General features: G+C 55.9%; 1 protein-coding gene across 4 annotated transcripts in view; it reads left to right on the top strand.

Moving 5' to 3' along the window:
- Positions 1–25823, top strand: part of PLXNA2 (plexin A2) — a 141755-nt gene that overhangs the window by 76094 nt on the left and 39838 nt on the right. For 3 of the 4 annotated variants that reach the window (XM_021536032.3, XM_021536033.3, XM_021536034.2), the window contains exons 5-12: positions 2219–2319; positions 5478–5601; positions 6485–6638; positions 7821–7917; positions 10424–10538; positions 17631–17831; positions 20054–20150; positions 21116–21309. In XM_021536032.3, coding sequence (XP_021391707.1) covers positions 2219–2319; positions 5478–5601; positions 6485–6638; positions 7821–7917; positions 10424–10538; positions 17631–17831; positions 20054–20150; positions 21116–21309 — 1083 coding nt within the window. Of the gene's footprint in view, positions 1–2218; positions 2320–5477; positions 5602–6484; positions 6639–7820; positions 7918–10423; positions 10539–17630; positions 17832–20053; positions 20151–21115; positions 21310–25823 lie in introns of those variants that run through there. The other variant, XM_021536035.2, reaches the window with a different exon arrangement.

Genomic DNA, 25823 nt, shown 5'->3' with positions numbered 1-25823 from the left:
TTTTGCTCCTTGGAAGGAGGAGGCAAAGCAGCAAAAAGCACATCACCTGTGGCCAGCTGGGCACAGCCCCTGCCAGGGCACCCAGCCCCTCTGCAGCCAGCAGCCAGACCCCAGCCCTCCATCCGCACCTCTGACCCGAATTTCTGCTCTCCGTTCCCAAAGCTCTCCCCATCCAGCTGAAGGCACTGCCAGCTCTGTCCCTCATTTCCAGCATCCCACAGCGAGCCCTGCGCTCTCCCCAGGGCTCCACCACGGCCACAAAACCCCAACCCCGGCGATTTCTGTTCCAGGAAAAGCTGTCGAGCGGGGCTGAGGAAACAAGAAGAACAGCAGCCCTATTGGTGCGGTGCTCGGAGAGGAACTGGGCTCTCACTGTGCCAGCAGCACCCGGTGGGACAGTGGCTGTTGTGTGGCAGACACTGCTCCTTTCAGCGCGGCCGCTGCGAGCCGGGTGCTGTTGTGACGGACGGAGCCGGAGCATCCAGCGCCCCTTGGGATTCCCAGCCAGTCGCAGGCAGCGCTCCGGGGGCCCCAGAGCCGTGGGGATGCTGGAACTCAAAATGTCCTTCAGACATTTTTAGAGGTTCCAGGCCTCGGTCAGAAGCATTTGAGACCCTGGCAGGCAGCTGCAAACAGCTGTGATTTTGAGTTTGAGTCATGCTTTGAAGGTGGAACAAGCAGTCACAAAGGGTTAGATAGTATAGTAAAAGTAGTTACAAAACAGAGGGGAAATTTTTTTAGTATTGTACAGGGGGGTTTTAGCACCTGTACAGGGGGGTGTTTACTTTGTACATGGGGGTCAGAAGTTCTAAGATGGAGGAAAGTGGGCTGATCCTGTCCTTCCTCCTTCTTCTTCCTTGCCTCCATGTTCTCGGTGATGTTGGCACTCACAGATTGGTTTAGAGTAGAAAAGCACCATTTAACATAGGTAATAGGTATTGGGGAAAACTGTAAACATAACACATAATATATCATATAAAAGATAGCAGCAGCCCTGGGTGGGGAGAGAAGAAGACACAGACAGAGAGGATGTCAGGGTGTGTGTGTGCCTCTGCCTGGGCTGCTGACCCAACAGCCGTAGCCCGAGAAGAAAATCTTTTATATAACTCACAATAAACTGCCTTGAGACCGAACAACAAGAGGCTGCGGAGTTTTTCTTTGAAAGCTCAGGTTGGAGGAGAGATTTCATCACCACATGAGACCCCAGACCAAGCCCAGGGGTTCTCACACGGGGAGGCTGGCAGAGGATTATCTGCAGCAGCTGGGAGGAATGGGAATAAAATCGCGGAATTATGGAACTGCCTGGGACGGAAGGGAGCTTAAAAATCACCTGGAGGCCTCCCGCTGTCCCAGGTCGTGCCAAGGTCTGTCCAGCCTGGCTTTGAACGCCTCCAGGGACAGGGAGTCCACAGTCTCTTGAGTTCCAGTGCCTCCTTACAGGAAGGAATTTCTTCCACATTTTGTAGAGGGAACACTACAGGAGCTGGAGATGCAAGCCCACCCTGCTGCTGGAGGTGGAACGGGGTGGGTTGGAAAGGTTGAAGTGGTTAAAAATGCTGGAGGTGGAACAGGATGGGTTGGAAAGGTTGAAGTGGTTAAAAAGGTTACCGATGTCTTGGCTGGGGCCAGGCAGTGACCTGTGGCTGAAGCCTGGTGCTGTGTTGAAGCCTCTGGGGGTTTCAGTGCTGGTAAATAGGTCAGGACCGTGCTGCTCCTCGGCGTCAGGCAGGACCTTCCTCGTGTGCTGTGGTGGGAGAGGGTTTGCAGCAGCCTTTGGGGTTCTCCCACCTGTGGCATCCCTGCCTGGAGGGGACAGCTGGGCCAGGCCTGGGGCCCCAGTGGCTGCTGCTGGAAGGGCTCAGAGTGAAACACCCCCCAGACCCCACAAGCTGCCACCATGCCAGTGATTTATCCCCTGCAGCAGCTGCCCGGGTGCGGGGTGAGGCAGCAAAGCGTGAATCAGTAAATCAGGGAGGGGAGGGGAGGGGAGGCTCCAGCCCCGGGGAGGCTCTGTCAGCGGGGTCCCAGGAAAACCCGAGGAAGAGCTGGGGCTCAGCATGCCCAGGACTCCCCCAGCCCCCAATAATTCCCATTCCTGGATGTGGGAACAAACTCATTTTGGGATCTGCTGCAGTGTGGCTCTGAGGGGCGCAGGGGGCTCTGGGGCTGCTCTGGCCGTGCTGGGGACAGCAGCACTCAGTGTGTGTGTTCCTTGCAGGTGTCCCGGGTGCCCGTGGAGTCCTGTGAGCAGTACACGACCTGCCAGGAGTGCCTGAGCTCGGGGGACCCCCACTGCGGCTGGTGCTCCCTGCACCACATGTAAGTGTGGCCTTGGCCATTCCTTGGTGACAAAAGCAGCTCCCGGAGCTTCCCGGAGCCTCCCACACAAAGCAAAGAGAGTCAGGCTGGAGCTCCTCAAGTCCATTTTTCTCCCCTTTGGACATTCCCTGGGAGGAATGTCAGGGGAGATCCCTGAGCTCCCGAGGAGAGGTGAAGGGAAATCAACTCGTCACATCCCAGGGTGATGTGGACACGATGGAAAACCAGGATTTGAACTGGTGGCAAGGGAGGCCTGCTGGTCTGCACATCCCTCCTGGTGTTTTCACCCTCCTGCTCTTTGCCCAGGTGCAAATCCCAAATAATGTGGAATTTTTAACGGCAGATATGACCCTGTGAGCGGGGCTTTGCTCGCAGCGAGGTTTCAGCAGCAGAGCAGAGCACGGAGCCCCTTTAAAGCCCCAAAAGGGAGATTTCAACCCCGCCAGGGCAGCTCAGGGGATCCCGGCTCCGGCTGCTCCGGGGGGATCCGGCAGCAGGGCCGGGAGCTGCCACAAAGGGCTGAGGGTGCTTTTCTGCAGGGCAGCTCCAGGAAAGCCTCTCTGCATTCAGGAGGTGTCCGTGCCCTTCCTTCCTCCGGCCTGCCATAAAAACCAGCACTTCCTAGGGCGGAAGGAGCCCACCGGGCAGCGAGCTCGGGGAGGAGGCTGCAGCAGGAACAGAAATGCCCCCGGCGCCATGCCAGCTCTCTGAGCAGCCCCTTGGTGCACGGGGATGGGGAGGCAGCGCTCAGGGACCCGGCTTGGCCCCTTGCCTGGGGAGCAGGTGCTGCAGGGAGCTGCAGGCTCCTCCACAAACCCGGCCTGGATCCGGGGCTGCGGGGCACAGCAGCTCCCCGCCGCGGGTCGGGGTCCTGGCCACCTCGGGGAGGGGCAGGAGAAGCAGCTCAGCTGCCCCTGAGCATCCCACAGGCTCCTCTCGGGGGGTGCTGGGGGTACCAGCAGAGCTCGGAGCATCCCGCAGCACTCTGGGCATCCTTTGGGGTCGTTTGGCTTTTTTCCTTTCCGAGCGAGCCTGTCCAGCCGTACAGCTGAGCCACCCTTCGTGCAGTCCTGTCCCAAAGGCTTCCTCTGTCAGAAGGGAATTATTTCCACCCCCTGTCAGAAGGGAATTATTTCCACCCCCTGTCAGAAGGGAATTATTTCCACCCCCTGTCAGAAGGGAATTATTTCCATCCCGGGGGCAGCAGGGCGGGCAGGGGGTGCTGCAGCAGGAGCTGCACTGGGGCTGTCTGGTGCTGCCCCTGCAGCAGCTCCTCTGCGAGGATCAGCCAGCACTTCCCCCATGCTAATGAGCTGAGCCTTCACAAGCCACCTGGGAGGCAGGTAAAGGTTGTTATCTTCATTTTGCAGAGACAAAACCCTCGATGACAAGAGGAGAGAAAAGTGTCATTTCCTCTGCCCTTTTGGCCGTGACATTTCAGCATCAACCTATTCCCAACAAGGGCTCTTCCCCATGGGATTTCTCAGCTCTCTCTTCAAGCATCTGCACTTTGGAGCAGTGATCATTTTTTAGCTTTATTTTTTTTTTTTTAATTGTAAATAATTGAGTTTATCTTGCTGTTCCTCGAAGCCCCTGTCAGCTTTGTGTGGAGGCCCCAAGTGCTGGAGTGTTTGGGTTTAATTTGTCACCTCTTCCCTTTCATTCTCACCCGTTCCTGCTTCCAGCTGCTCCCTGGAAGGGTGCTGGGTCAGGGGGTGATGCTCACACGGTGTCGAAAGGCTGAGGGTGGAGCAGGAGGTGATTTGTTCACCCTCTGCATGGACAGAAGGATCCTTTGCTCCTCGGGAGCCATCAGAGGCCTCCAGGGGATTGTTACAGGATCTCTCCAGCCCAGTGGGATGCGAAGCCTGCAAGACTTCCCCGTGCTGCTCTCTGCAAGTGTCTTATTGTCTCCAGGCCTATTTATCTCTGTTGGGGCTGTGGCCATAAATAGGATGATAAAAAAGAGCCATTCCAGCGAGTCAATGAGATAAAGGCTCCAGTCAAGAGCTCACTTTAAGGCTATCTCAGAGATTCACTTAAACCTCGATATTTCTTCCTTTGGCACCATTCATATTTCGCTCCTTTATGCTCCAAAGGAAAAGGTACAAAAGGGAGAGGGTGAGGAGAGCAGCCCCAGCGTTTGTTGGGGATCATGGGGGTGGTTTGGAAAGGGAGGGTGGAAACTTCACTTACCTCCATCTAAAGCAAACCCCCACTGTTCCACAGAATCCCACAATGCTGGGCTTCAAAGGGACCTTAAGGGCGAATTTGTCATCTGCACCCATGGAGGGGAGGCTGGAAAGAAAGGATTTTCCCCAGATGACAGAAAGCAGGAAATCCTGCAGGGATGCCAGCCTGGTCTGCAGCACGGACGTCCTCCCGTGGCTCCCAGTGGGTGCCTGCTGGAAGCAGCTGGATTTGCCCCTGCTCCAGGGACACCTGCAGTAAAAGCAGGGCTGAGGAGCCGTGCTGGAGCACGTGGAGTGCTCAGCCCCAGCCACCCTGGCAGGCTCGGAGGCTCCATCCCTGCTGCTGGGAGCTGCCAAGCACTGCTGGCAGCAGCTGGAAGCTCCCACCCCTGGCTGGGTGTCACCCCCAGCTCCAGCAGGAGATGATTAGTGAGCTGTGTGCTTTTAATTAGGACCGAGGCATCATCCTGTCCCTGCCTGTTGCTGCTTTCTGCTGTAGTGGGTGTGCAGATGAGCCCATGGCTCACCCCGCACCCCCGGCACCCCCAGCACTGGGGATGAGCAGCTCTGGATGCTGTCCCGCTGCAGGAGTCACTCACGGGATACTCAGGCGTTGTGGTTTTGCTGAACACGGAATATTTTTGGTCCTAACCTGGTGCCCAACACCTGCTCCCTACCTGGGGCATCACCATGTCCTGCTGTGGAGCATCTCCCCAGGGGTTTGGGGTGTGTTCTGTGCCCTGGGGGGTGTGTTCTGTGCCCTGGGGGTGTTTTCAGTGATCTGGGAGGTGTTTTCAGTGATCTGGGAGGTGTTTTCAGTGCTCTGGGTGTGCTTTTGATGCTCTGGGGGGTATTTTCAGTGCTCTGGGGGATGTTTTCAGTGCTCTGGGGGTGTTTTTGGTCCTCTGGGGGGTGTTTTCAGTGCTCCGGGGCTGTTTTCCGTGCTCTCAGTGCTCCTGTTGCCAGGTGCTCCCCGAGGGATCGCTGTGAGCGGGCAGAGGAGCCGTTCCGCTTCGCAGGGAGCATCGGGCAGTGCCTGAGCGTGGCCGTGCAGCCCAGCAGCATCTCCGTGTCCGAGCACAGCCTCCTGGTGAGCGGGGACAGGACAGGGACAGGACAGGGACAGGGACAGGGACAGGGACAGGGGCAGGGCACAGGGGACAGGGGACAGGGGCAGGGGCAGGGACAGGGGACAGGGGACAGCCACCTCCAGCAGGGACCACTCCACGCTCCAGCCTTTCCCCCTTCCCTCTGGCACAAATGTTTTCTCACGCAGTCACGCTCGCAGAGGGATGGGGGAGGCAAGGGGTCACCCGAGCCGGGGGAGAGGATGGAGGGGGGTGGCAGAAACAAATTCCCCTTCCCCTGGTGCCTCAGCTCACATTTCCCTGTCTCTGGAGCTGGTGAAAGGCAAGGCTTTGTTTCCCAAGCAGCTCCTCTGTGAGCTGTGCTCAGGCCTGGCTCTCCGAAGCTTCCCAGCTGTCGCTGCCAGAGCCCCCCACGCCCCCGTGGCAGCTGCTGCCCCCAGCCCCCCGTGTAAAAATGCTGTGGGGACAGGGGGGTCAGCCCTCCAGGCCCTGCTTTGCCATGGGGACACTCCCCAGCCATGCTGGGGACACTGGGGACTCTGTCCTGGTGTCCCCCATCGGTGCAGGGGACAGGGGTGGTTTGACCTCAGAGGTTTGGGGATGGTCACTGCAGCTCTCAGGGTCCTGGCACAGGCACTGAGGGTGGCAAAGCTTCTGCACAGCAGCCAGGGGACAAAAATCTGCCATTGCCACCCCAAGGTGGGTTTGTATCCACAAAGAACATCCTTGCCTTCCTTTTTCCTCCTCCCTTCCCCATGGAAAGGCAGCTGGGTGATTTGAGGGGGTAATTTTGAAGGGGAAAAGAGCCAGGAGTGGGAATTGGAGGCGACTGGGGCTGCCCTGCCTGCTCACAGCTCTGCTTTGCTCCCTGGTGCCCTGCTGCAGCTCAGCCTGCGGGTGAGTGATGCCCCAGACCTGAGTGCCGGTGTCAGCTGCCTCTTCGGGAACCTGAGCGAGGTGGAGGGGCAGGTGTCGGGCAGCCAGGTGCTCTGCGTGTCCCCAGCAGCCAAGGATGTCCCTGCCATCCCCGAGGATCAGGGTAAGTGATGGATCCTGGGCAGTGCCACGGTGGCAGACAGCGCCGGGCAGCTCTGGGACTATCGGCTGAGCCGAGCCTTTGGGGCTGTGCCAGAGAAATTCAGAGCCATTGAACCCAGGGAGCTTCATGCCCAGGAAATGCATCCCACGCAGGGCAGGACAGGCTGGCAGCAGCAGCAGGGAGTGTTGCCCTGTCCTCACTCCCTCCCTGTGCTGCCAGACAGCTCCCAGGGCAGCACAGGAGCCGTCTGTCCCCTCCAGGGTGGCTCAGGGCTGGCCAGGAGCTCTCAGCCCTGCCAGGCTGGGTGAATTGGGAAGCAGAGATGTCCCCTGGGCCTGGCTCAGCACCCACGAGTAGGTGGCTGCAGTTTCTCTGTTTCGGTGCCCATCCTTGGGTTGGCTCCTCATTAATGTCACCACTGTCATATTTTCTCTTCCTGTAACTGAAGCACCGCTGGCTCGGAGCTCATTTTCCCCTTGGCATCCTTCCAGGTGTCCACAGTGCCTCCCTGGTGATGCCTTTGTGGTTCTGAGGCATTTTATGGAGCTGAGCCTTGGGGAACACTGCAGGGAGCAGAGCCCCGTGGCAGCAGGGCCAGGACAGGCTGCCCAGAGCAGCCCCAAAAGAACAATCTGCTCGTAATTACCCCAGAGCTCAGGCTCCCAGAGAGCTGCACTGCTTTTCACCTGCTTCCAGCAGTGGCTCCTGCTCTAGGAGATAACTCTGGGAGACGATGCCCAGAGAAGCTGTGGAGCCCAGTCCCTGGAAGTGCTCAGGGATGGGGTTGGATGGGGTTTGGAGCGATCTGGGATGGTGGAAGGTGTCCCAGCCCATGGCAGGGGGTGGCACTGGGTCTGTGAGGATCCCTTCCAACCCAACCCTTCCGTGATTCCAGGATTCTGGTCCTGGGCTGTCTCTCAGAACCTTTTACACTGGACAGTGAATGAGGGAACAGGGTGACGGTCCAAAAGGCAGCTTCACCCCTCATCTCTGCTGCATTTTGCCACCAGGGCTGGTTTTTGGAGGCTTTGCTGGACAGAGGCACCCGGGGGGCTGCAGGGCAGTGGGAGGTGACACCCCGAGGTGCCCCAGCAGCGGGGGCTCCGCGGTGGGCAGTGGAACCCCCGGCCCTGCTGCTCCCCCCGGCCCCGGCGGCAGCGACGGGCTCTGCTCTGTCCCCAGACTGGTTCGGTGTCGTGCTCCAGCTGAGGTCCCGGGAGACGGGCAGGACCTTCGTCAGCACCGAGTTCAAGTTCTACAACTGCAGCGCCCACCAGCTGTGAGTGCCCCTTCCCGACCCCGGCACAGCCGGAATCCAGCCCGAAAGATGTGGGGAGCTGCACCGGCCGGGGGTGGCTCGGTACCGGGGGTGGTACCGGGGGTGGCTCGGTACCGGGGGTGGTACCGGGGGTGGTACCGGGGGTGGCTCGGTACCGGGGATGGCTCGGTACCAGGGGTGGTATCGGGGGTGGCTCGGTACCAGAGGGTGGCTCGGTACCGGGGGTGGCTCGGTACCGGGGGTGGCTCGGTACCAGGGGTGGTACCGGGGGTGGCTCGGTACCGGGGGTGGCTCGGTACCAGAGGGTGGCTCGGTACCGGGGGTGGCTCGGTACCAGGGGTGGTACCGGGGGTGGCTCGGTGCCGGGGGTGGCTCGGTACTAGGGGTGGCTCGGTTCCAGAGGGTGGCTCGGTACCGGGGGTGGCTCGGTTCCAGAGGGTGGCTCGGTGCCGGGGGTGGCTCGGTGCCGGGGGTGGTACCGGGGGTGGCTCGGTTCCAGAGGGTGGCTCGGTACCGGGGATGGCTCGGTACCGGGGGTGGCTCGGTGCCGGGGGTGGCTCGGTACCGGGGGTGGCTCGGTTCCAGAGGGTGGCTCGGTACCGGGGATGGCTCGGTACCGGGGGTGGCTCGGTACTAGGGGTGGCTCGGTTCCAGAGGGTGGCTCGGTACCGGGGGTGGCTCGGTACCGGGGGTGGCTCGGTACCAGGGGTGGTACCGGGGGTGGTACCGGGGGTGGCTCGGTGCCGGGGGTGGTTGGGTACCGGGCATAGCCCCGGGCTCCGCGGGGCTCCGGGCCGGGCGGAGCTGGAGCCCCGGAGGAGGCGGAGGAGCGAGCCGGGAACAACCTCAACCTGCGGCTGCCCCCAAGCTGCGCGATCCCGCAACTGAGCGCGGCTGGAGCCGGGAGGGACGGGAACGGGATGGGGATGGGGTTGGGCAGAGGAACGGGATGGGGATGGGATAGGATTGGGAGGGGAATGGAATGGGAATGGGGATAGGAATGGGGATGGGGATGGGATGGGACTGGGGATGGAATGGGATTGGGGATGGGCTTGGATGGGAATGGGATTTGGATGGGAACAGGAATGGGAACGGGAATGGGGATGGGATGGGGATGGAGATGGGGGATGGGAATGGGATGGGGATGGGGATGGGGATGGGAATGGGATGGGATTGGGGATGGGGACGGAAACAGGATGGGAATGGGGATAGGATTGGATGGGATTAGGGATGGCGATGGGGATGGGGATGAAAACAGGATGGGAACGGGAATGGGGATGGGATTGGGGATGGGATGGGAATGGGATGCCAAACTAGACCAAACCAAACCACTGGCCTGGGTGGCCAGGGAGCTCCTCCTCCCCCAGAGGAGAAACTGGGAGTTCCCCAGCCCCTGCTGGGAATGCTGGAGGCCAGGCCAGGTGAGGTGAGGTGCTGCAGACCCAAAGAGGGGCAGAAATGGGTCAGACAAATGAGTAACTGAACAAGCTCGCAGCAGTGGGTGCTCCCCCCTGGATTTGCCTGTGCATGATTGGAATAAGCTCCCCTGGCTACCGAGGTCACCAGGAATGTCAGAGGCAGAGCAGAACTGAGTCAGTGGAGCTGCTCTGGTGGCAGCAGCTCACCCACTGCCCTGCTCCTGTGCCCAGCTGGCACAGACTGCCCTGCCTGCAGAGCTGCTCTGCTCCTCTTCCAGGGCTCCACGCCTCGGGCCACGCTGCCACTTCCCTGGTGGCATTTGTCTGCCTGCCTGGCCTTGCTCCAGCACGTCCCGGGCACTTCCCTCTCCAGGCAGCACCACGGTGCCCTGAGCCAGGCTACGGCACGGGGCTGAATCCACGGGCACAGCTGATCCTTGTGCCACCAAGAGCTGCCACGTGGCAGCCGGGGTGGCCTCGGAGATGGAGGAGGTGGCAACTGCCAGGATCAGCAGCTGTCACAGCTCCTGCATCTCTGTGGCAGCAGCGAGAGGGGAACAAAACCCACCCAGCCACTCTGCTGGCAGCTGGGTCCCCTGGGGCTGAAAAGGGTCTGTGTTCTTTCAAAAACATTTCATAAACAGTTATTTTTTTTCCCTGTCATGAATCAAAAGCACTTGCTGCACCCTCTGCACTCCAAGGCCAGGCAGAAGTGCTGCTGTTGACTTGAAGCATTCCTGACTTGCAGAACAACTGATCCCATTTTTGCCAGGCTTGCCTTCTTTTCTAAAAGTAAAGCCCAAGCCTGGTGCCTGTGCAACACCCTGCTCTGTTTTACACCAACCCAACGACGTGCAATAAAATCCCAGCTTGCATTTTGCTCTGGAATAACATGTGAGCCTGCCCCAGCTCTGTCTTTTGAGCGTCTGTGTTTTCCCAAACCTGTTTCTTGGTTTTTTTGTTCTATCCAAACCACCCTCCCCCACAGCAATGATTTTCCCAGGAAGGCTGGATTTCTGGCAAGGCCTGGAGGTGACTGCAGCCCTGGCCAGGTGCTGAGCCCTGTGCTGACCCCTCCTTTCCCCCAGGTGCCTGTCCTGTGTGAACAGCGCCTTCCGCTGCCACTGGTGCAAGTACCGGAACCTCTGCACCCACGACCCCACCACCTGCTCCTTCCAGGAGGGAAGGATCAACGTCTCCGAGGTACCACGCTGGGATTTTTCCTTTGCTCTTCCATGCCACAAGCAGCACGACCATGTTCCTGTGAGGTCTGTGGGTCTCTCTGGTGTCCGGGAGTGCGGATGCAGCTTCAAAGCAGGGAAGTGCTGCTGTCACTGAAGTGCTGCCCTGATCTGAGCACCAGGGCTGAGCCTTCCCCTGCTGGGTGGGAGTGCCCAGCTTCATTAATGACAATAATTGGGGTGCTGCTTCCCCCCAGGGCTCCCAGAGCCTCCTCAGACCCAGCAGCTTTCAGCAGCTCTGCGGGCAGCCCCAGCTCCAGGGCTTTGCTCTGCCTGGGCTGGCCGGTGCCTGGCACTGCCAGGGCTGGGATTTGTGGCAGAGCCTGAGTGTGGCTGATGGAGGAGGGAATTACCAAAGGCACAGCCCCGGGTTTGGAAAAGGGAGCTGATCTGGGTTCCAGGCATGCACCCGGAGCCGTCGTTCTTAGCAGCTCATAAAAGGTGTGGGGCTCCCATCCAAAAATGCTTTTAACACTTGGAAAGGCACAGCCCGTGCAGGCTCTGCCAGCTCTCCTGTGTGTCCCAGGGCTGAGGGATCCATGGAGGAAAGGGCTTTGTTAGCACAAATTGAACATTTATAACACCAGGAGCCCTTGCTCTGGGGTTTCTGCCCTCCTTGTCCTACCTGCTTCCTCTTCATGGGCTCCTGATGCTGGCAGGCTCCTGGTCTTTGCCCCTCTCTGCTCCTGCAAACAGCTTTGTAGCACCTGAAATGAGTGCAGGTCCTAAAGCTGCGAGGGGAAAATGGTTTAAAAGATGCTCTGGAAATCCTGAGAGTCCTGGAAAGTGGGAAAGGCAGCAGTGAGGACGTCTACAAATAAGAGAAAGAAAAGGAGAGGAAGGTGTGCCAGTCTCCAGACAAATCCTTGTCAGTGAGTGATGGGCACTGAGGAAAACAGAAGAGATCAGTCTGTGGTGTAAACCCTGAGCTGTCAAAAAGGAGTGACTGAAGGTTTAGCCAGGTTGCTGCTAAACCAGGAGTAAACTCCCCTCTGGGAGTTTACTCTCCTGGCTACAATGCTGCCAGGAGATCCAGAGGGAAAGGAGAGAGTCACTTCTGAGCTGCCTGTGCAAGGACCTGGCTGGGAATCTGCAAATGCAAGGATGGGCAGTGTGCCTGGGATGGGAATGGATGCCCAAAGAGAAGCATCCAGCCCAGGAACAAACCAAAAGCTTTCTCCATCCAGTTCAAAGTCAAGAAACTTCCTTTTTGCATATCAAGAGAAAGCAAAACCCTTTGCTTCTCCTCTTGAGTGATGGGGGTGGGTTCTCCTTCACACTCCAAGCATCCCTGTCCTCCTAGGCTGCACAGCTGGAGTTCAGGGCTGGGGACCCAGAGATCTCAGAAGTGTCTGACAAGTCTCTGCCAAAGCAGGACAATCCCATTATCTCTGTTGTGCTCCTGGGAGCACCCAGGACTTGCCTGGGATCACACAGAGGGAGCGAGTGGAGCAGTTGGTGTTCCTGGAAGTTCCTGCTGGGATCACAGGGCTGTGTGTCTCCAAAGAACTTCTTCTGTCATCTTCATCTTGCAGAGGTTGTTTCTTTCCAGGGATGTTTTGGGATCTCCCACCCTCCTGGTGATTAGCTTTGATAAGGGCTGATGATAATGATACGAGTGCTCTCTATCATTTCTTCCCCAGACCTCTGAGCACGGGCAAAACCACCCCAAATAAATGTGTGTGCTTGTTTAGGAGCCATGAATTTCCTCTTCACACACAGCACGGTGATAATGCCTTTGCTATGGGCCCTTCACCAACAGAAATTAGTGAATGCCTCATGAAGAGTTTCCTCTCCTAAACCAACTCAGATCGTTATGCCACGGCCTGATCTATCAGGGAATTGTTTGTGCCCAGCCTGGCTGCCTCCCCAGCAGAGCCAGTGGTGTTTGGAGCGGGTGATCTCCGTGTCTGTGCCCTACTTTCAGTCCCCTGTGCCTCTCCTTACGTAAGGTTTACACACGTGTTCACACGGGCCTGCAAATTTGCTCACATCTTTATCTTTAATTCAAGGGAAAATATCTTGAATATTCCCTTTTACTCCTGGCCCATCAGAACTGGCGTCCCAGTGGGATTGGATGTGTAACGAGCTCCCTTTGATGCTCCCAGGAGTTGTCTGTCTGGAGGAGGAAGAGCTCAAAGCCTCAGCCACTTCACCAGGAGATGGGGGAGAGAAATTCCTTCTTCATGAGCTGTGCTCTTGTTCCTTGGAGCTTCTGCCCCCACTGACAGGGCTGGGTGCTGCCTGCCCTGGAAATACAGAGAGCTTTCCTCACCCCTCCAGCTGCCCTGCCCACAGGAATTGTTTGCTCACATCCAAGGGCAGAGCTCAGGGACAGATGTGGGGAGCAGAGGAAGCCCCAGAGGTGTGTGGGTGCTTTAGGAAAAGTGGCCCACATTGTTTGGGGTCACCGGTCAATGAATACAGATATTTAACAGCCTTTACAGCAGAGGGATCCTGCAGGACAGAGCTGGCTGCTCCTGGTACCCTCCTTCTCGTGGGAATTTCTGAGATGGGGGAACCCAACTCCTCTGAGCTCTCCATTTCCAGGTAGACAATTCTTTAGGAGTTAATAATTAGAGAAGCAATTCTTTTCCCATCCTTTTCCTGGTCAGAGTCTTCACTGTCAGCAGAAAGTGCCTGCTCAGACCTTGCTCCCACTAAATCAGGATTTCTCCAAGAGATTCTCATGGAGCACTGATTGTCCCACCTCCCAAAACCACAGACCAAGGCAGTGATACCATTTTGATGCTCCTGATGTGGTTTGGTTGTGTGTGTGTGAGGTTTGATGATGTCTCTCTCTAAATGTCTGAAGCGTCCAGACGAGGAGGAATGTGGATTCATAAACATCCTTCCACCCCATCCCAGAGGAGAGCTAGGACCAAAGAAATCCTCTTAGCTCCCCAGAATGTCAGAGCCCGTCTCTCTTTGATGTCCAGCGTGTGCTGATAATGCCATTTCCACTGGGGGAACAGATCTGGGGACAGAGAGTTTCAGATCCGGGGATTTCAGTGCTCCTTTGAATTCCCACTGATTTTATGGCAACGCCCTCGCCCCTGGCTGTGCCCTTGGGTGCCGAGTGCTGCTTGATGTGCCTTGAAGGAAAGAAAACACAACCAGAAGCTGCCAATCCCCAGGGCAGCAGAGCCGAGATGAGCCGGAGGTGCCTCAGAGCCCATCAGAGGCCACCAAAGCCAGCCAAGGGCTTTGCAGGGTCACACCTGATTTTGGGGAGATGCCTTGGCCTGAGATAGGAACTCAAAGCTCTGTTTCAGCAAAACTCCCTCAGCTCGAGCTGTGGCAGTGCTTTTATCACCCGTGCCATGGGTGGGAAGGAGCCGGCTGGGGAAGGGCTGTGGAGCACAGGGAGATGCTCCTGCCTGAACCCGTCCCGTGCCAAGGGCTGTTTACAGGAGGGAGAGGCTCCCTCCGTGGCTGGAAATATCCCCAAATATCCCCCTGCCTCCCAAATTGATGGAGCAGGCCCAGGTTATGGCACGTGCCCGCAGCTCAGGGCTAATGGTGTGGGGAAGGAATTTACCAGGCTGGGCTCCAGCCGCCTTCCTTTCATCTCTGGTTTCCAAGGAACAGGGTCTGCTCTCCTTTCCAGTGGCATAAATGAAGGATAATGTGTTTCCATGAGTGACAGGGACTGTAATTTATATCATTGGAACACGGCTGTGAACAGGGGGTTTACATTCACGTGCCAGATCGGGTTATGTTTATAACTCTAAAATACTGTGCAGCGAGTTAACATTTGTGGGGAGTTTGCGGGGGATTTTTGAAGATGAAAAGTACAAAAACAGTCTATTTAGCCATTTGGGCTAAATCCCGTAGTCAGAAGAATTGCCTGCCATTTCTAGGCAATTTTTTTTTCCCAAATAAGAGCAAGGAGGTTTGACCTACTAAAACTGCTCGGTTAAACACAAATAATAACCATGGGTGCTCTGTTCTGCTCCAGAGACAGCTGCAGAACGCGGGTCTTTAAGGTATTTATAGACCTTGGAGTCTTTGAGGCTAAAAAGTGTTGGAGAAGCATAAAATGTCTTTGTAAATTGTGTGTGCTGATACTTCACAGGCAGAATATTCCCCGAGAGTCTGTGCCACTCCACATCGGAGCCTTGTCTTCCTGCAGCAGATCTGATCCGTGTTTATTCTGGCTCGGGGAAGTCAAGGAGGATAATGAGAGGATTCTGCCTGTTTGTTTAGCGAGAGGAGGCAATAATGGCCTTTCTAACTCGCTGCAGGATTTACCTCTCATGAATTAAAAAACAAAGCAAACTGATTATGGAACAAGTTGTGTATTCCACCGCCTTTATTCGGTGTTTTCTCCCGAAGCACCCAGGCTGAGCTGACACAGCAGGGACACGGGGACCTTGGCCAGGGCCACACAGGAGCAGGAGCAGGGCTGGTGCTGCCAGCCCCTTCCCCATGAACTGGGAAATTCCTGTCAGGGGAATCCGCATGGATAGAGACCCTGCTCAGCACCTGAACAAAATAATTTCCATGAATGCTGGCTTTCCCTCCGGGGAGCAGCTGGGAGAGGTGGTGGAGGGACAAAGTGCCCTGCCAGGCTCTTCTGCAGCAGCCGTGGGAGATCCAAAACTCCACTCAGGGTCTGTGGGAAGGGGCTGAGTGCAGGGATGTGGCAGTGCAGGGATTTGGGGTGAAGGGATGTGGCAGTGCAGGGATTTGGGTACAGGGACAGGGGTTTTCAGGGGTTTGGGGTGAAGGGATGTGGCTGTGCAGGGGTTTGGGTACACAGACATGGGTTTTCAGCAATTTGGGGTGAAGGGACATGGCTGTCGAGGGATTTGGGTACAGGGCCAGGGGTTTTCAGGGATTTGGGGTGCATGGATGTGGCGGTGCAGGAATTTGGGTACAGGGACATCGATTTTCAGGGATTTGGGGTGCAGGGACATGAGCTTGAAAGGACTTGGGGTGCAGAGATGTGGCTGTGTAGGGATTTGGGTACAGGGATATGGATTTTCAGAGATTTGGGGTTCAGGGATGTGGCTGTGCAGAGATTTGAGGTGCCCATCACTGAGGCAGCAATTTAAAAAACAAATTGGAAAAAGAAAAGCCCTGAAAGCTGAGCAATGAGGCTGGAAATGGCTCACAGGACGTGCAGGGTCCGAGCTGACCCGAGCCCGGCCCAGCCCCAGCAGCTCCACTCGCTCAGCTGAGCAATTCAGCAGCCACTGCCCGCAGCAGGGTGGCTGCCCACGAGCAGGGGGGTTCTCTGGAGTCTGGCATCTTCCTACGGATCTCTCCATCCCCAAATGTGGATCCCTTGTTAGTGTGATCACTGCAGCTGTCAGCCAGCACGGAGGGGCCGCCTCGCTTCTGCTCAGGCTGCGCCTGCCTCGCTTGCCACAATCCCAATGTGACATTTGCCTTCTGCTGGAACCAAAGGAATGAAAATAAATTTAAAAGTAAAAATTCTATTTTGCTCCACTCGTCTCTAATGATGGCAGAACCATTTCTGCTGCCAGCGTTTTGAGCACCGGGAGCAGATGTGGGGATGGGAGTCCTCTCCCACTCCCTTCCCAGGGAAGGCAGGAGCTTTTCCTTAGCAGTCGCCTCACGGAGCTGGCCAGGAAGGATAATGGTCCATAACATATTCATTATTTTCAGGACTGTGCACTGGAGCTCTCCCACTGGTGATGCAAGCGGAGATTTTTTGTTTCCAGCAGTGACAGGGTGAAGGATTCTGCAGCTCCAGGTTGCTTTTCCTTCCAGCCCAGGGGCATTCCAGGGGCTGGGCCCCTCTCCCTCACTCGTCTCCTGCTGCTCTCCACGGGACTTTGAGGTGCAGTGCAAACCTTCCATGCAGGCAGGTGTGGAGTGGAAGGTGGCACAGGTGCTTCAGGAGAGGAAGGAATGTGCAGAGTCAGCCTGGAGGAGCTGGATGGGAAATGCTGAGAATCCAGGGAGTTTGCTGGTGATGAGCTGGGTTGCGTCCATGGAGCCAGGGTCAGTGGGAAGCAGGGAATGCCATTCCCTTCCAGCCTGTGAACCCACTCCACTGCAGGAAAGGGCCTCCCTTCCCTCCCCAGCGCAGCTGATGGAGTTTGAAGTCACTCTTGGCTGTTAATCCGTGAAAGTCCCCGTTAGAAATAAAATAAAATATATATACGGAAAAGTGCCACTAAAAAGGTTTACGAGGCTGCAGTTTAAGTTAGAGGCTCCTCTAGAGCACAGCATCTGTTTCTCATTTACAGCTCGCTGCAGCCAGTGCTCAAACAACTTCCCGTGGCCCTGGCTGGGAGCTGAGGGGAAGCCTGCCCTGGGGAGGGGGGATTTGCCCCTGGACACGCTGTCCCAGCAGGATCCTGGGCAGGATGGTGCCTGCCATGGCCAGCAGCAGGATTTCCTTTCATCCCCAGGCTGGAGGGCAAAGGGCTTGGGATGCCAGCCTGGGATTTGGAGAGGGAACAGAGACAGACGTGTTTGTTCTAAACTCCTGCTTTAGCCTGGGATTAATCATTCCGTGTCAGGTGCTTACAGGTACTTAGGTACCTTGTTCCATGAGATCAAAGCAAATTAGAGCTGAGCAGAATGTAAATACAGCTGATGGTCAGAGCCTTTGTCTCATGCTGTTGCAGTCCCTGGTGTAGAAATTGAAGAAAAATCGTATTTCCCAGTGTGTTGTGCAGAGATAATGTTTGGGATGCTGAGATCTCACAGGAGGGATGGCACACAGTTACCAGGAGCTGATAAGTCATTTTTTTGTGGTCTGTCTCAGGGTTTCATTTAGACATTTGGTTTGTGCTTGGGCGAACTGGAGATCTGTGCAGCAGTGTTTCACAGAATCACAAGTGGTTTGGATGGGAAGGTGGCATGGCTTTGTTTGCATCTCTGGGGGCCTGAGACAGTGAGGTGTCCTTGTTTCCCAAACGTGGGAAATGGGACCAAAACGGGAGAACAGCAGCTCTCAGTGTGTGTGGAGTTGCACGCTGAAGAACTGCGGGGTTACAAATAGATCAAAACCACAAAAGCTGAACTCCTAAGGCACCACCACCACCTCCCACCTTCTCCCCTTGCCTCCCAGGACTGCCCCCAGCTCTTCCCCACGGAGGAGATCCTGATCCCGGTGGGAGAGGTGAAGCCCATCACGCTGAAGGCCAGGAACCTGCCGCAGCCCCAGTCGGGCCAGAGGGGCTACGAGTGCGTGCTCAGCATCCAGGGCATCGTGCACAGGGTGCCCGCCCTGCGCTTCAACAGCTCCAGCGTGCAGTGCCAGAACAGCTCGGTGAGCAGGGCTGGGGGGCTGGGACATCCCTCTGACCCCCAGTCCCAGCTGGGACATCCCTCTGACCCCCAGTCCCAGCTGGGACAGTGCCTGCTGTCCTTGGCTGGGGGCTGCACAAGGCACCAGCGGGACGGGGCTGCTGAGGAACGCGTCTCCAGTCTCGAGCTGTTTCTTTTTTAGCATCTCATTCCATGGTTATGACAATGGGAAGATGCCAGCAGCTCACATCTCAGGCAGCAGACTAAGAACTCAATGTTACAACTTTAAAAGCTTTTTGGCCAATCACACAAAGCAAAAGCATATTGACAGTAGTTCTATCCAGCCAGTATAAGCACACATACCTTTGGTTAAAACAATGCTTGTTAATTTTCAATACAATGCCTGCTTGTAAGCCTTAAGATACAATGCACAGAGCTCCATTATTAAGCTTAAAACTTCCCAGTATCTCACCATATATACTTCTCTGCAACTTAGGGAGTTATTCTGCCCAAGCATTCATACACAGACATTTGTTCTATTTGTCATTTCTTTCTACTTCTTGTATAATTTTTCTGCTGACAAATCTCATAGCTACTGCTTAGCTCTAAATCACCATCCTGCTGTCTCTGAGGCCTGCCTTGTGCAACATGCCCAAACCCCTCTGATTTTAGGGAATCCCACACCCGGGGGAGGAGATGCCCTGGCTGCCGTGGGGGGTCAGCCTGGGGAGGGGAGGAGGAGGAGGAGGGAATGCAGGAGGTGTTAGGGCAGGCTAATTCACAGCAGGGAGATAAGCAGAATCACAGACCCCTTATCGGGGAGCTGTCAGATCCCAGGTCACGGTGGCTGCATGAGCAGAGCAGTGGGGAAGGAGGGGGAGAGGGAAACTGCCAGGGGAGAGAGCAGAGCAGGGCTGGGGAGGGGAATCCACGGGTGATGCTGCCCGGGAGCAGGGCACGGTGATCCCCATTTCCACAGGACGGGGCTCAGCCTCGCCGTGGGCACCCCAAAGTCACCCTGGTGGGTGCCTTGGGGTGCCAAAACACAAATGGCAAACGCAGGCACCCCCATCCTGATCCACGGCCCAAATTTGTGTCTCCTGTGTCCCTTCACAGCTGGGGAACAAGCAGGGACCTTCCTCTGCTCACCGTGTGCTCGGAAAGGGCCCTGGGCAAAAAGGGCACAGTCAGTTTGTTTTAGGCAGCAGAACAGGGTCCACTTGAATATTCAGTGCAGATGGTCTTAAATTGTTAATGAAGTTTTGAATTTTTAAAAGTTTTACTGGATATTTATACATCGCTGGCCATCTTTGGGCCTTGCAGCTTGGTGGATAATAAATGTATTAATAGAATATAGTACTTTTCCTATCCAGAGTGATTTATAAGCATTAGAGAAGCACTTTTATTGCTGTTGGGCTGACAGGAAGTGGTAGGGGGAGGGTGTGAGGGCCATTCTGGACTCACAGCTTCTTGAAAAAAGCTTAGAAAAACCCAGGCAGGGTGAACCAGTACAGTCAAACGTGAGTTAAAACTGCACAGCTCCTGCCCAGGGACAGGAGAGCAGCCTGCCCTGCTTTATCCACCACTCCTTCATCCCGGAGAGGATGGCAATGCTCACTCACCTCTTGAAGTCATTTTAGCAGCTCTTGGTTGACCTAAAGAGAGCACCAGAGTGAGGCCTGGCCAGTGCTGGGTGTGATAATGGGAATGTCAGCATTCACTGGGAATTCAGCTGAAGCATCCAGCCTCACTCAGCCATAAAAAGGGGAATAATTCAAGCCAGTTCTATCCCGGAGCAGGCTGAGATGGAGGCTGGGGCTCTGCACCATCTCTTTTTGCTCAGCTGTTTCCTGTTCCACCTGCAAAGCTCTGCAGTGGGGTTTGGAGCTCCCAGTCACACTGGGGTGAACAAACTGGGCAAGAAGCAGCCTGGAGGCAGCAGTCCCAGTCTGGTTAACTGGAGGGGCTGTGTTGGTAAGCCAGAGGCTGAGTGATGAGAGCAGCCACTGCCAGTGGAGTAATTAATCTGTTACCTCTCACAAGGACTAGATCTGATTTAATTATCTCCTCCTGGTGAGGAGAAGGGACTCAAAGCAGAACCCTGGAGATGAAGTGTAAAAATGTGGTGTCTGAGGCACCAGCAGGTGTTTTTAAGCAGGCAATGAAGATGGTTTCTCTCAAAAAAACCTCTTTGTCTGGGAGAGTTGTCTCCCCAAGCATTTCACTCTGGATCTCACCCTGCAGTACCTCTATGATGGGATGGACATCAGCAACTTGGCAGTGGACTTTGCCGTGGTTTGGAACGGGAACTTCGTCATTGACAACCCAGAGAATCTGAAAGGTAAAATCTGCTTCAGCTGCCTCGGGGCCGTGGCTGGTGGGGGGCTGGAGAGGAGCAGAGACATCGTGGCCACTGAGGGTCACCCTGAGGAGGAGAGCAGCTCCCTGCACTCCTGCTGCTGCTCTCCGAGCCTTGGCTTTGGGACCCACCTGTGCAGGGGCACTGCGGCTTGGGGAGGCAAAGCTGAGCTTGTGCTGGGGTGGGCAAGTCCAGGAGCAGCTGTATCCCAAGGGAACACCCCAATCCCAGCTGTGTCCTGAGGGGATACCCCAATCCCAAACTGTATCCCAAGGGAACACCCCAATCCCAGCTGTGTCCTGAGGGGATACCCCAATCCCAAACTGTATCCCAAGGGAACACCCCAATCCCAGCTGTGTCCTGAGGGGATACCTCAATCCCAGCTGTATCCCAAGAGAATCTGTCCATCCTAGTTGCTTCCCTTGGAAGTCCCTCAAACCCAGCTATACCTCAATGGTATATCCCAGTTGTACCTCAAGGAAACACTTCAATCCCATCCATGTCCCGAGGAGATCCTCCAGTCCCATCCATGTCCCAAGGAGATCGCCCAGTCCCACCCATGTCCTGTGGCAATCTCGCAGTCCCACCCATGTCCCGTGGCAATCTCGCAGTCCCACCCATGTCCCGTGGCAATCTCCCAGTCCCACCCATGTCCCCAGGCGATCCCCCAGTCCCACCCATGTCCCGAGGCAATCTCGCAGTCCCACCCATGTCCTGTGGCAATCCCCCAGTCCCACCCATGTCCCCAGGAGATCCCCCAGTCCCACCCATGTCCCGAGGCAATCCCCCAGTCCCACCCATGTCCCAAGGAGATTGCCCAGTCCCACCCATGTCCCCAGGCGATCCCCAGTCCCAGCCATGTCCCATGGCAATCCCCCAGTCCCACCCATGTCCCCAGGCGATCCCCAGCCCCAGCCCCGGGCCCTGAGCCGTTCCTGTCCCCGCAGTGCACCTGTACAAGTGCGCGGCGCAGCGCGAGAGCTGCGGGCTGTGCCTCAAGGCCGACCCCAAGTTCGAGTGCGGCTGGTGCAGCGGCGAGGCCAGGTGCACCCTGCGGCCCCACTGCGGCTCCCCCGGCGCCCAGCCCTGGCTCGACTGGTCCAGCCACAACGTCAAGTGCTCCAACCCGCGCATCACCGAGGTGAGCCCGCGCCCCGGCCCCTCTGCTGTCCCAAAATCCCCCCGGCCCCGCAAAACACGGATAAAACGTGGACAAAACACAGATAAAACATGGATAAAACGCGGACAAAACGCAGATAAAACACAGACAAAAAGTGGATAAAACACGGATAAAATGCACATAAAACGCACATAAAACGCAGATAAAATGCGGACAAAACGCGGATAAAACGCAGACAAAACATGGACAAAACGTGGACAAAACGCGGATAAAACACTGATAAAACACTCCGGAACTTTCTGGGACGGTTTTAGTCTGCAGCTTCCACCCCACCCACGCCACGGTGACCGCCACGGACTGTGGCGGGAATGCTAATTAAACCAGGGAGCTAATTAGTCTGGAGTTGGTGGTTCTGATATTTCTGTTCAGCCCACTGAGGGATGCAAAATGTGTCCCAGGAGCATTTTCAGCAGTGAAACTGCATTCGCTCCGTTAACGCCGCTGTGAGGAATGATGCTCCTGTCAGGTGGGAATGAAGGAAGGTTTGGGTTTCTCAGTTAATTAAATCCCCCAAAAAATGCCTCCCTTGCCCCGGGTGTGCGTCCACAGTGCAAAAGGTGTAACACAGGAGGAGCAGAGTTGTCTTTTACACTAATGCTGGTGGCAGCGCTGCTCAGCACCCAAAATCTGCCAGCTGGATCAGAACTCAAGTGAGTGTGGAAATCTCCTCTTAAATTAAATTAGTTTCTACACTGGTTTAACTAAACTGGCTCAGATCCTGTGGGAGGGAGGCATCAACCTCCTTCTACAGAGGAGAGGAGGAAGCACCGAGGCTGCTGCTGTATCAGGGCTGGGTAGGGCTGGCAGGAGAATGATGTTGCTGAAGAGGGTCCATCCATCCTCAGGGACCTCACCAGACTTTTGGTATTTCTGCCTTAGGCCTCCTGCCCTACTTTGCTGGGCAGGTGTTTCCCTTGCAGGTGTTTCTCTTGTGCAGTGTTTTGTGCAGGGCAGAGTGGAGGTGGTGGGATTTGCTGGGGTTGGTTGTGCAGGGATGGGAAAGCATTAAAAAGGGTTGGAACCTTGTCCTTTCCCTGCTTGATTGATCTCTTTGTTTTCCAAGTCCCAGCTGTCCTACCAAAAGATAAAATGATCCTTAAAGGCTTCCCTGGATCCTCCCCTTGCCCTGCCACTGGGCAGAACCCAAACTTCTCTTGCCCAAGTTCTGTTCTGCTGCACAAGATTATGCTGCAGGAAGCAAAACATCCTCTACTGAGATTTGCTTCCCCATAAACCATGCAGAAAGCTGTCAAGTCAAAGAAATCTTGGAATTATTTATCTGCCCCTCCTTGAGCTGGGCAGAGAAGGAGAAAAGCACCATGCTCCAGCCACCAAGTGACTTGCATGTGAGCAGTGCCAGGCTGGCTCTGGCAGCTGGCTGCAGGCAGGGCACTGCCACCAAGTGTTTTATCACTGTCCAACTTGAAAGCAATACTTTTGGGCTCTGTCCAAGCAGAAAAGAGCAGAGCTCTGCAGTCACAGATTTCTCGACTCCATCCCCAGGTCTGTCTCAGCCTCAGAGTGAGGCTGTGGAGGAGACCAGGAGACCTCCCCAGCTTTCCTTGCTGTTTCCATCTCAGCTTTCTCAGGATTTTGGGTGCCGTTTTGCAGTGCCCAGTGCTGCAGAGCTGCACAGCTGGGAGGACACCCTGCCCTGCTGGGGCTGACCTGGCCCTGGCAGGTCCAGAGCTGGCACTGGTGATGGTCCCCCATCCCTTGGGCACCAGCAGTGACAGGACTTTGCTCTCATGCTGCAGCTCACATTGCAGCCTGGATCACCCAGACTATAAGATCCTTTAATATGGGCTGGTTTCCACTCCTCCTGCTTCATCTGGCCAGGTTCACTCTTTGTGACAAGCCCAAGGTCAAGGGCCTGGCTCCCAGGCGCCAGTGCCTTCAGGGGATGCATAAATAAGAAGAGATTGTGTCTTAATAGTTCTAAAAGTAAATGAGCAGTGGGATATTTGCAGTCCTTGCACTGCGTGAGAGGCTCAGCCCTCCCCAGCAATGTCCCCTCAGCAGCTTAAAACTTCCACCCGGTCTGTGGCCTTAGCAATAAATAAATAAAAATCAGTTTTCTGGGAACAAGCGGCGCTCTGATCTCCTATTCATTTATTTGCAGGCCTCATTAATATAACATCAGTGCAACAAACAGCTGAAGGGGGGGCAGTGTCAGGCTGAATAATGGAGTTGCTCTGCTGAGATAACAATTAGGTTGTGAATGTGCCATCAGCCGAGGCAGAGGCAGGAGGGATCATGCCGGGATGACAATGCTCATGTGCGGCTTCCCCGCTGGGCTCATCAGCTGGGACCCAGGCCTTGGAGCAGGAGCAGAAAAGCACAAAGAGGATGGAGGTGGATGGGCCTGGGGAGGGGGCAGGGGCTGTGCCGCTGGTCGGGTGCAGACCCGAACAGATGCTGTGGGCTGCTGTGCAGGGCTCCTGCTTCCTGCAGCTCCGGGCCAGCCCCGGCTCCGCAGCGACTTCTTCTGCAGGCAAAATGTTGCTTCATGTCAGACATGCCGAAAGATTCAAGCAGCAAGGCATGACACTGAGAACATTTATCCCTCGTTGGTGGAGCTGTGTCTTCTGCAGGCTGCGGGGGGAAGGGTTCTGGCACTGGGCTGGGGCTCCTGGATGCCTGGGATCCTTGGATCCCAACCTCGGGGGTCCCTTGGATCCCAACCATGGGAATCCCTTGGATCCCAACATCGGGTTTCCTTGGATCCCAGCCTCAGGGGTCCCTTGGTTCCCAACCTTGGGAATCCCTTGGATCCCAACCATGGGAATCCCTTGGATCCCAACCTCGGGGATTCCTTGGATCCCAACCTTGTGGGTCCCTTGAATCCCAACCTTGGGAGTCTCTTGGATCCCAACTTTGGAGACCCCTTGGACTCCAGTCTTGGAGATCCCTTGGATTCCAGCACTGGGTGTCCCTTGGATTCCAGCCTTGAGGGTCCCTTGGATCCCAACCATGGGAATCCCTTGGATTCCAGCCTCAGGGGCCCCTTGGATCCCAGCCTCGGGGGTCCCTGCCTTGGTTTCAGGTAAAAAGCAGCAAAAAGAGAAGTGCTCTGGGGCACCTGCGACCCTTCCCTGATCAAGGGCAGGGTGTGAGGCTGACCGAGCTCCTGGCACCCCCTCATCCCTGTAGCCAGTCCGTTTTATGAACAGAGCTGCACCCCTGAGCAGCCCTGTCCAGCTGGGACAGACTGCCCAGACCTGTTCCTGGCCAGCATTGTTCCAGGGGCTGGGCTGGGATGTGCCTCCTACAGTGGGGAGAGGAGACCTGCTCAAGGTAATTCTGCCTCCCACACCCTGCTCAGCCACCTTCAAGCTGCTTCAGTTTAGCAAACAACCTGAAAAAACTTCCAGCAGAGGTGCAGATTCCTAAACAGCAAAGGTCCAATTCCTGGCAGTGGCCTTGCTCTTTCTCAGCTGCCTGTGCAGGCCCTTTTCATCCTCCACAGAGCTCTAAGTGAAAAGCCAGTCTAGTGAAGCAATTTTCTTGAAACTGGGGAATATTTCTGGCTAATGCTGTGTGTCTCAGATCAGAAATCTGGACTGGCAGCCCTGCAGCTCCCAGCACAGCCCAGTGGGATTCAGGCAGACCAGGGGCTGGCTGTGCTGGAGGTGCCTCATCCTCACCCCAGCAAGGAGCCCGGGATGCTGCTCGGAGGGTGCCCAGCTCTGGGTGCACCGGGACCTTTAAGACTTATCTTCTTTCTGCGATTTTGACTGAATCTCTCCAGCTGTAATTAATTGAATGCATCTGTTCTAACCCTGGGGCTGCTTTATGGCACAGTTACTTCAAAACTGTTCAATTAGTGGCCACTAAAATCTAGGTCGAGTGGAGTTCCATATTGGGGATTTTCCAGGTCAGGACATTTTTAAAATACAGCATCAGCTGGGCTTTGTTTGAGGAGGCCGCTCGGCCCCGCTGCTTCTGCTCAGGTCAGGAAATGGCAAGCGGCGACTTCTTTTTTTTTGAGCAGTGATGAGGCAACGAGACGGCGGAGTAAGTGCCCCAGTAAATGGATTTTAACATCATCCAGGGCTGCAGAGGACAGTTGTAACTGCCAGGCGAGTTCAGGTGATTCCCCACCAGCGATGTAAACACTGCCAGGCCTCCAGGACTCGGTGTAACACAACCCAGCTTGGTTTTGTAGTGGGTTTATGAGCACGTCGAGCTTCCCAGAGCTAAATGATACAAGACAGGCCATGGTGTGAGTTACAGGGAACAGCAGCACAACAGGCAGTGCATGGTGAATAAATTAAAAACCTCCATCAGGCGGTGGAGGGGAGAGGGAGGTGGGAATCAAAGGATGTGGAGGAAGGAGGGGGTGGAATGGTGGCTCTGGCAGGGTGCATGGAGTTGGAATAACCTCAGCCAAAAATGGGACAGAAAGCCCAGGAAAGTGTTGGAGTCGCCCTGGCAGTGTTCAAAAACCAAGTGGATGTGGCCATTGGTTTAGT

Source organism: Lonchura striata, chromosome 30 (genome assembly GCF_046129695.1).
Source record: "Lonchura striata isolate bLonStr1 chromosome 30, bLonStr1.mat, whole genome shotgun sequence".
Classification (NCBI taxonomy): Eukaryota; Metazoa; Chordata; class Aves; order Passeriformes; family Estrildidae; genus Lonchura; species Lonchura striata.
This window is presented reverse-complemented; position numbering and strand designations above follow the sequence as displayed.